A 10819-nucleotide genomic window follows, 5' to 3' on the forward strand; every position below is an offset into this window, starting at 1 on the left:
ACCTCGGCGGGCCAAGCTGCCTCTGCGCTCCACACCATGGCCATATTTCAAGCATTCCAGGCCAAACTCCTCCGCTCTCTGGATGAGTCTGGAATCGACGCGCCAGCCTTCAAAGATCTCCGCAGCGCCACGGATCTTGCCCTGCGAGCTACGAAGGCTACGGCCCAGGCCATCGGTCGTTCCATGGCCAGCCTGGTCGTGTTGGAGCGCCACCTGTGGCTCAACCTAACGGAGATCAAAGACCTAGACAAGACGGCCTTCTTAGACGCCCCGGTCTCGCCTTCTGGTCTCTTCGGGCCTGCAGTGGATGGCTTCACTGGGCGCTTTACTGCCGCGCAGAAATCGTCTCAGGCTATGAGGCATTTCTTGCCTAAGCGCTCCAGCTCCGCTTCTGCGTCTAGCCGCCCCAGGACTGCGCCGGCTCAGCAGAACAAACCAGCCCCACCTGCAACACAGGCAGCGCCGCCCCAGGAGCATCGCCAGCGCTCGCGCCCTGCGAAGCGCCCTCCCTTCCCGAGGCGCCAGGGACCCCGGCCCAGGATTGTGCTGGACCCGGTGCCTCCGAAGTCGTCCTGATTCGTCGGACAGGAAGAGGATGGGGGACCGTCCCGTTACGACCGGACCACCCCAAAAGCTCCCACGGGTAATTTCCCCTCCGCCTCGTTTATTTCCGGGCGTGGGAAACATACTCCAAGTGACAGCTGGGCCCACACCTGTTGCGCCCACTCCAAACGCCGTTTTCACGGCGGACAAATTTTTACCTCATCACAAAAAGAGCAAATTTCCTCTTCCACCCCTCGCGGTGTACGACCCTCTCAACGGCGGTCTGTCACCCAACATTATTCAACCCCTAGCCACTCGGGCCGAGGCCTGGCAGGCCATCCCCGATGTGTCAGAATGGGTCATGGGGATCGTAAACCAGGGCTACTCGCTCCAGTTTGCACGACGGCCCCCCGCTTCGCCGGGGTGCTTCAAACATCGGTCAATCCGGACGACGCTCATGTCCTCCGGGCCGAAGTCATGTCGTTGCTGGAAAAAGGAGCTGTGGAAATGGTTCCTCCGTCAGAGAGCGAGACAGGCTTTTACAGCCGCTACTTTCTGGTCCCCAAAAAGGATGGCGGTCTCAGACCCATCCTAGACCTCAGGCTTTTGAATCACTCCCTCATGAGACGGAAGTTCAAAATGCTGACGCTGAAGCAGATCCTCGCGCACATTTGCCCCGAGGACTGGTTCTGCTCGCTGGACCTGAAGGATGCGTATTTTCACATCCAGATAGCCCCCCGTCACAGACGATTCTTGAGATTCGCATACGAAGGGGTGGCATACCAATATACGGTCCTGCCCTTCGGGCTGTCTCTGGCTCCCCGCACTTTCACCAAGTGCATGGACGCGGCGCTTTCCCCTCTGAGACAGATGGGAATCCGGGTTCTGAATTACCTCGACGACTGGCTCATCTTAGCCCGTTCGCGAGACGAGCTGGAACGCCACAGATCCGTGCTCCTCAGCCATCTACAATGCCTGGGTCTCAGGGTCAACTTAGCCAAGAGCTCGCTATGCCCCACTCAACGAATTTCGTTTCTGGGAGCAGTTTTCGACTCGGTCCGTATGACGGCAGTAGTCTCGCCAGAGCGCGCCCTGGCAATTCAGCAGCTCACGGCATCTGTCACGAACAAAGCCTATCTCCCTCTGAAGTTTTTCCAGAGGCTGCTAGGGCTGATGGCTTCCGCCTCCCCGGTGCTGCAGCTAGGCCTTCTTCGGATGCGGCCTCTTCAGTACTGGTTGAAGTTCCGGGTTCCTCCCAGCGCATGGCGGCACGGCCGCCTATGTCTCAAGGTCAATCGGGCCTGTCTTCTAGCCCTGAAACCTTGGATGGATCCAGTATGGTTCCAACGCGGAGTCCCCTTACAGGCGGTCTCACGGAGGACGGTGCTCTCAACAGACGCCTCCAACTTGGGCTGGGGCGCTGTGTGCGAGGGGCAGACCGGCCTTCGGCTCGTGGAGCCACGAGGAAAGCCATCTACACATCAACTGTCTAGAGATGCTAGCAGTGATGAAAGCCCTTCAGTTCTTTCAGGCTTACTTGACGGGACGTCATGTTCTAGTTCGGTCAGACAGTATGACGGTGGTGTCATACCTGAACCACCAAGGCGGTCTTTCGTCCAGCCGCTTATGCGCTCTGGCGAAACGACTGCTGGAATGGGCTCTTCCGAGGCTTCAGTCGCTCAGAGCGACTCATGTTCCTGGCAGGAACAATCTGGGTGCGGACATGTTGTCACGGAGCAACATCCCCCTCCGACGAGTGGATGCTCCACCCCCAAGTGGTCCTCACGATCTGGGAGTTCTTCGGGAAGGCAGAGGTAGACCTCTTCGCCTCAGAAGACAACTCTCATTGCCCAACATTTTTCTCGAAGGAAGTAGATGCTCTGGCCCACACATGGCCCAGCACGCTCCTTTATGCTTTCCCTCCGATCGCACTGATCCCCCAGGTCATCAGGCGTATCAGAGAAGACCAGCACAGAGTCCTTCTGGTGGCCCCGCTCTGGAGGAACCAGGTTTGGTCCTCAGAGCTATTCAGGCTCTCTCTAAGAGCCCCGTGGCCGATTCCCCTGAGACGGGACCTCCTCTCTCAGGCAAACAGAACAATCTGGCACCCACAGCCGCAGCTCTGGGCTCTGCACCTCTGGTCCCTCGATGGGAGCCGACTAGCCTCCCCGAGGACGTCCTAAATACCATTTCTCAGGCTAGAGCCCCATCTACGAGGCGCCTCTACGACCAGAAGTGGTCAGTCTTTGTTGATTGGTGTTCAACACGCAACATAGACCCTGTGGAGAGTGACGTATCTTCCATACTGTCTTTCCTCCAAGAACGCTTGGAAATGGGCGCTCCCCTTCCACGCTTAAGGTTTACGTAGCAGCCATTGCAGCGTTCCACGCTCCTATTGCTGGCCAATCGGTGGGACGAAACGGGCTCGTGATCCGTTTTTTGAGAGGTGCTAGGCGTTTGAATCCTCCTCGCCCTCTCACTATTCCCTCCTGGGACCTCTCGTTGGTCCTCAGGGCCTTGAAAGGAGCCCCATTTGAACCAATGGGTTCAGCCGACCTCAGGCCCCTAACACTAAAAACCGCTCTGCTACTAGCACTAGCATCGGTAAAGCGTGTTGGCGATTTGCAGGCCCTCTCTGTGAACCCTGCATGCCTCGAATTCGGGCCTGGTGACTCTAAGGTCGTTCTGAAACCTAGGCATGGCTACGTCCCTAAAGTGCTCTCAACTCCGTTTAGAGCTCAGGTCATCTCGCTCTCTGCTCTTCCTCCCTCGGCGGACGAACCAGAGCTGCAGCTACTCTGCCCAGTCAGGGCATTGAGGACCTACATAGACCGATCACAGTCTTTCAGACTGTCGGATCAGCTCTTTGTTTGTTTTGGAAAACGGCCGCACCAAAGGGTCTCCGGTCTCGAAACAACGCATTTCCCGTTGGATAGTGGATGCTATTAACCTGTGCTACTCCTCACTGGGCACTAATTGCCCCATAGGAGTCAGGGCCCACTCCACTAGAGGAATGGCTTCCTCGTGGGCTTGGTCCAACGGAGTTTCCATCCAAGACATCTGTGAGGCGGCCGGCTGGTCTTCGCCGTCCACCTTTGTCAGGTTCTATCACCTCGATGTCCCGACCTTACAAGCTCGGGTCCTGTCGGTGTGATTAGCGGCTTCCAACAGGTCCCGCTTCACGCCACCATAGGAAGTATCTTCCTTCAGTGTAACCATGGGTTCGGTTAGGCTTTGCCTCCGCTTGTCCTTTTTGCCCCCCTCTGGGTGGCCAAATGCAAGCTATATCGTTCCCAGCCGTGGCACGGCGTGGTTGAATTCGTTCCCCATACGCAGTACGAGTGAAGTATCGAAAGGGAACGTACTCGGTTACTAACGTAACCTCGGTTCCCTGAGATACGGAACGAGTACTGCGTCACTTGCCGTGCCACGAGGCTGCGGCTCAGGGTCGTCGCTTCAGTCGATTGACACTGAAATCCTATGGCGAAACGCCTGCTTATATAGCCCTATACCCCGCCCATTTCGGCGGGAATATTCGCGCGCTTTGTCGCCATAGGCCGCGCAGCTATGCCGCGCCGCCATTGGTTCAACAACTTGTCTATGAGTGAACCAATGACGGTGCAGTTACACTGCGTTATTGAAAAAGGCTTCAGCAGCGGGGAAAAAGGGAGACCTTCCCCATACGCAGTACTCGTTCCGTATCTCAGGGAACCGAGGTTACGTTAGTAACCGAGTACGTTTTCGGATCCAAGTGGACCCGTGAAGACCACACAGTTTTAACAATTGGTCTATGCGCATACATTATGCATACTATCATGATGATGAAATTTAATTTATGCACACTGTATGCCTAGCGTTGGCCTAAAAAACAAGATTTATACGTTGGCTTAAAGAGATGGTTCACTCATCATTTAATCACTCTACTGGCATTCCAAATTCCAAAGACTTTGGTTTATCTTCAAAACACAAATGAAGAGATTTTTAATGATACATGAGAGGTTTCTGTCCCTCCATTGAAAGTTCAGGTAACCAAAACTTAGATCGAGAAGGTCTTAAAGTCATTTTAAAAGTAATACATATCCACCAGTTTAATCCAAGTCTTGTGAAGAGGCACAGTCACTTTATATGAACACATACAGATGTTACTCAACCAGAATACATTTTTTGATGCCGAAGGTTGTGGTGGGAAATGCATTTCTGCTCTTGCCCACTAAGTGGCGCTACAACCATAGATTTTCACAAGTTATTGGGTGGACGCATCACAGCTCATTTTCACGAGAAGCAGTTAAACAGCGGCAGTTTTTTACCAAATTTAGTAATCAAAAGCCTATGTAAGCAATTGTTTGTGTAACTTTACTAGGTAAAGCCTACCTAGTAAAAGTTGTGTGAGTAAAACGACACTCATCTGGCCTCAAGAGGTGCAATAGCAACCTCCGCTAGAAGCTATGGTCCAGCGCACTTACTTTCCAAACCAGAAACGCTGGTTCGAATTCAGCTCAGAGCAGGGCGAGTATAACCGGAGGGGTTATGTTCATCTACAGTTCATGTTTCGATAATATTTAAAACAATCTAAACATCTAAAACCAATTGAACACTTGAATTGATCACTTCAAAAGATTAAACATTTTCATATACATATTATATATTTTTATATTCATATCATATTATATTTAAATACATGACAATATTTATAACTTAATAAAATACATATGGACACATCGAGACTGAAAATGAAATGGGCACTTTGCTTTCGCTTGCTCTGTTTAAAACACTCGTCATCACCCCCACTATGAAGCTTACTGAACTGTTACTGAACTTTAAATATTCAGATTTATACCGTTAAAGTGTGTAGATAATGAAGGAATTAAATCATTTACATGCCGTAGTATTTTTGTCATAACAGTTTAATATAATTGTTAAATAGTGGACCTTGGTGAAATAGCGTGGAAGAATGCTTTGCTTGTTTAGTTTATCAAATGTGATTTGCTCTATGTATGTGTGTCAATCATTGTAAAGATGTAAATAAACCTGGACTTTCAATAGAAACACCTCTCAGGTTTCAATAAAACTAAAATAAAACTAGAATAATGGCAGAATTTTTGGGCGAATTAATCTTTTAACACATAAATATGTCCCAAAAATGATGACTTTTTTTCCTGCTCTAAGAGTTTGGATGTGGCCTTTGTCCACAGGTGACATCCAGATTGGTATGGTACACAGGAAAGAAAGGCTGGATGTTGAAGTTATTCGGGCTCGAGGCCTGGTAGGCAAACCAGGGAACAAACAGACTCCAGGTACATCTCATTACTCAATCCAATCATAACACAATACAAGTCTGTTTCTTTAGATATATCTATAACCTGTTCATGGACTATTTTGTGAGGTTTATATGTAAATCCCTGGAATCTTCCATTTTGCAGCACCTTATGTAAAAGTATATCTGCTGGACAATGGGAAATGCATCAACAAAAAGAAAACACGGACAGCGAGAAAAACGCTGGATCCTCTTTATCAACAGCAGCTTCAGTTTGAGGAGAACCCTGAGGGGAAGGTTTTACAGGTAACACCAGCATCTTATTTGCTCATTTTACTAAGTATTAACAGTATGTAAGTTAAAAAAAAAAAGTATGGTAGAGAGTGCTTACTTGAAAGTGTTATGAAAGACTTAGTTTTCATGAAAATAATGTCACAAAAATCGTCCTAATTTTCATTATGCCAAATGTAATTTCTTTCTTAGTTTTTTCTTTTGATTTGGGATTGAAATGTGACCTGGACATGTTTTCACCACATTAAAGGTGCTAAAGAGGATGTTTTGTTTTATACATTTTTGCAATATTACTTGAAACTGTCTTTACTAACTGATAAAAGACTATTTATTAGGTGCACTGAAAGGAATAATATTAATATACATCATCTGTGCAAAAGGTAGGGCCTTAAAAACATCAGCCAATCATTTACGCGATCATCGCGTAGACAATTGGCCCTCTGGCTTGTCAATCACTGCCATGATGTTCCTTGTGAGAGACGTGCGTGGCTGCGCGCTCCAGTAACTTTCCACACTCCACAGGCGCCGCATGCAATGTTTTTGTAAGGAGACAGGAGTAACAACTGCAGATTATGAGTTACCTGCGGTGAGTCCGACAAAATGAATCCACTAACACGACACAGCGAATGCCGGTGGTAAACACTCGTGTTCCAATACTCGTGCACGAGTTTTGGGAGGCGTTCCCTTCTTACGCATGAGCTCATTTCAAAAACTCACTAACAGTCTTTGGATTCTCAGTCGACGAAAAGATCCTCTTTAGCACCTTTAATGTATTATTATAGTATTTATTAATATTTTTAGTCATTTTAACATTTCCAGTTTTCATTTTCATTTTAGTTGAATTTTTAGTAAATTTGTTACATGCTTTTGTCATTTTAATATTTCTATTTAGCTTTCATTTATTTTCATTTCAGTTTTAGTAATTTTAGTACATCAAATTATTTCATTTCAGTTATTTGCCAAATTTAGTTAACTTTAACAAGTATTTAAATCTAAATCTAATATTTATAGTTTATTTTATTTCAGCTTTATTTCAAGGTACAAAAAAATGTTTTATAGTTTAAAGCATTAGTTCACCCAATAATGAAAACTCTGTCATTAATAACTCACCCTCATGTCATCTATACCCATAAGACCTTCGTTCATCTTCGGAACAGAAATGAATATATTTTTGATGAAATCTGATGGCTCAGTGAGGCCTCCATTGACAGCAAGATAATTTACACTTTCAGATGCCCAGAAAGCTACTAAAGACATATTTAAAACAGTTCATGTGACTACAGTGGTTCAACCTTAATGTTATGAAGCGACGAGAATTCTTTTTGTGCACCAAAAAATAAATAAAAATAACTACTTTATTCAACAATATCTTTTGATGGGTGATTTCATAACACTGCTTCATGAAGCTTCGAAGCTTTACAAATCTTTTCATTCGAATCAGTGGTTCGCAACATGTATCAAACTGCCAAAGTCACGTGAACCAGTGAAATTTCGAAACCTTTCAAAACACTTATGGCGTAACGAAGCCTCGTTTACTGAGATCACATAACTTTGGCAGTTTGATACACGCTCCAAATGCAAACAAAAGATTCGTAAAGCTTTGAAGCTTCATGAAGCAGTGTTTTGAAATTGGCCGTCACTAGATATTGTTGAGTAAAGTCGTTATTTAGGTTTTTTTGGTGCAAAAAAAAGTATTCTCATCACTTCATAACATTAAGGTTGAACCACTGTAGTCACATGAAATGTTTTAAATATAACTTTAGTAGCTTTCTGGGCATTTGAAAGTGTTAATTATCTTGCTGTCAATGGAGGCCAGTCATCGGATTTATCAAAAATGTCTTAATTTGTGTTCTGAAGATGAACGAAGGTCTTACAGGTGTGGAACGACATCAGGGTGAGTAATTAATGACAGAATTTTCATTTTTGGGTGAACTAACCCTTTATGTTCTTGATAATGCACCACATCTCCTGAAACTCTTTGACTAATCATGTCTTTCTTTACAGATTATTGTTTGGGGGGACTATGGACGCATGGACCACAAGTCCTTCATGGGGGCCGCCCAGATCCTGTTAGACGATTTAGAGCTGACCAACATGGTGATTGGCTGGTACAAGCTTTTCCCTCCCACCTCATTGGTGGACCCAACCTTGGCACCTTTAAGTAGTAAACCTCCAGATTCAGGCCTGGACAGTTCCAACGTTCGGTCGTAGCGGTACGAGGAGGTGAGCGGTAGAGAGCGGCGTGAGTAGCTCCAGCTACTGACAGAGAGGAGAGGGTCTCGACGGGTCACGTCCTGGTTACACTGCATGCTTGATGTTGTGTCCTCTGAGCCCGTGCAACAAGAGGCAAAGAAAAGGCCTGCGTCCTGCCAAAAAAATAAACGAAAAGAAATTGTATGCTGCTGTCACACGCAGGGAAAGAACGCCACAGGAAGTCTCTCCATTCAGCTGAAGAGATGCAGCCAGGGATTCGGCAGAGTCTGACTCTTAACCGTAGGAAAAGGAAGAAACTGTTCTACTCTGGCTGTTTACTCTTTGTTGTATTCAAAGAGATGTCAGTGTTTCTTACCTAGAACTTGATGCGTTGTAGCCATTACCGTGAGCCAAGCTGTCAAAAGATCTATAAAGAGAGAAGCACTTGGCTGAGATGGAACAGAAAGGGTAACCTAGGAGAGATGACGTCCTCATGGGAATGACCCTACATCAAGCCCGATCTCCAGTGGATCGATTTTCAAAGTTCGACGATGAGGAAATGGATATGGCCAGAGATCCTGTTTGATTCAGGAAACAACACAATTCTGGAAAAAAAAATAAAAAATAAAATTAAAATAAACAAATAAATAATGGACCTTTTTGTGCTCCGGTATGATGTTCTCTTCGTTGATGTACTGTATGATTTTTTTTTCTTTTGTTTCCTTTTTTTTTTTTTTTTGCATGGATGCAAAGTTGTTTTTAAAAAAAGAAAATTCTACAGTTATTTTCCTCGAGACTTGCAAAAAAAGAAATAAAAAAAAGAAAGAGAGGAAGAAACTTATTTAAGGATGACCAGATCAGCCATTTTCAACAGTTTGTATTATTTTTAATATGAAATTCTCTAGTGCATGATTTTCAAAGGGACTGAATGCAAAATGATAATGATGTGATTGTCATCCTTTAGAATATTCTTCTGTATTTTTACAGATCTCGGTTACAGGTGTGGCCTGGTGAGACTTTGTATCTCATATTATTAACGGGAAAAAAAAAAAAAAAAGAGAGAGATGGTTGAGGAAAACAATAAATGTACAATATTTATTTGGATATAAAACATAACATGAAAATTGTACATTTCTCCCTTCAAATGCAGCCATAATTGTGTTCATGTGGAGACAGAGCTGTAGATTATCGTGTGGGTCTGTCATGATTCCACTGCGTTCCGTTACACTAGAATGGCTCATTCATTCAAAGCAAGCATGTTGAAAAGGGTCTGCAACATGGATTGAGCACACCGTCTGAGTAATACAGCATGTTTTGATAGAGACATCTGGGAATTTTTCGCAGTTTTATGTACAGTGCATGTGGACCAGAGGCTCTGTCGTCCCCCCCCCCGATCCAGTGGCGTCCACGGATTCAGGTCGGGGTCGAGGTTTTGTGGCCGACGGTTCAGACATTCAACGCAACATTCCACCTCTTGGCACTCATCTTATCTTGAAGTTTTGAAAAGAAAAAAAAAAGGAAAAGAGAATCAAACAGACAAAAGAAAACAAAAAAAAAAAAAAAACATGGGGGGAAACGTCAAGAAGAAAATTTATATTTATTCAAGGTTGACTTGAAAAGGTTGCAAGTATATTTTATTTTATTATTGTTATAAAGAAAATGTTATAAAAAAGGATCCCATTGGATGGTGCTGTACAAGTCTCTGAACTCAGAGTGGACTGGACAATATTTATACACGTGTTATTCAACACATCAGACACTGGTTGTCGAATGAGGAGTGAGTCACAGTTCGTGGAGATGGGAAAATTGCCACACAATATGAATTTTTAATTGTTTCTTGTTTTGAGAGAATAAAATTCATTTACTAATTCCTGGTTTTGTCTGCTTTTGTTGTGAAGGCCACAGACATTACTACAACATGACTACGGCTTAAAATACCAAAACATTTACTTTCATGAATTGCAGGATTCTCATTTAGGGCCAAATACCAATTTAAGTTGAACATTACACTGAAGATGAGATGCATAGAGAATTCCAAAGAAGGGTTCAAATTGGTTACATTTTGTTTTACACAGTAAAATATGTTGTTATCCTTACAATTTGACTTGCCCTGTAAGATGCTTTGACAGATACATGATGTCTCCCTCCTTTTAAACAATTCGATATTATATTAGGAAATAAGTAGAAACGTTTGCTAATTTATTTGTTATAGCACAAAATGTAAAATATTAAAAGAAGGCTAAGATGGCCCCTAGTGAGGTAACGTGGTCCCCTACGTGGGGTAAGAAGCCCTCCATCCCCCTAGATTTCAGATGAAATGACAAAATTAAAAATAGCGTAGTGTTTCATCAAAAGTGCTAATAGGAGATTTTTTTTTTGTCATATATGGTCAGGAGAAAAAATTCAAATGGTGGGGTCATCTTGCGCTAAGGGGCGTCTTCTCCCATGTTACCCTATATCAGGGGTGGGGAACGTTGATCCTGGAGGGCCATTGTCCTGTAGAGTTTAGCTCCAACCCTAATTAAACACACCTGAAGC

General features: G+C 44.8%; 1 protein-coding gene across 10 annotated transcripts in view; it reads left to right on the top strand.

Moving 5' to 3' along the window:
* rims2b (regulating synaptic membrane exocytosis 2b) overlaps positions 1 to 10477 on the top strand; it is a 175980-nt gene extending 165503 nt beyond the window's left edge. For all 10 annotated transcript variants that reach the window (XM_067361808.1, XM_067361809.1, XM_067361804.1 and 7 more), the window contains 3 exons: positions 5736 to 5837; positions 5964 to 6103; positions 8093 to 10477. In XM_067361808.1, the coding sequence (XP_067217909.1) occupies positions 5736 to 5837; positions 5964 to 6103; positions 8093 to 8299 (449 nt within the window). In that variant the 3' untranslated portion in view covers positions 8300 to 10477. The remainder of the gene's footprint in view (positions 1 to 5735; positions 5838 to 5963; positions 6104 to 8092) is intronic.
* Positions 10478 to 10819: the final 342 nt, after the last annotated feature.

The sequence above is a fragment of the Chanodichthys erythropterus genome, chromosome 15 (assembly GCF_024489055.1).
Source record: "Chanodichthys erythropterus isolate Z2021 chromosome 15, ASM2448905v1, whole genome shotgun sequence".
NCBI classification, from domain to species: Eukaryota; Metazoa; Chordata; class Actinopteri; order Cypriniformes; family Xenocyprididae; genus Chanodichthys; species Chanodichthys erythropterus.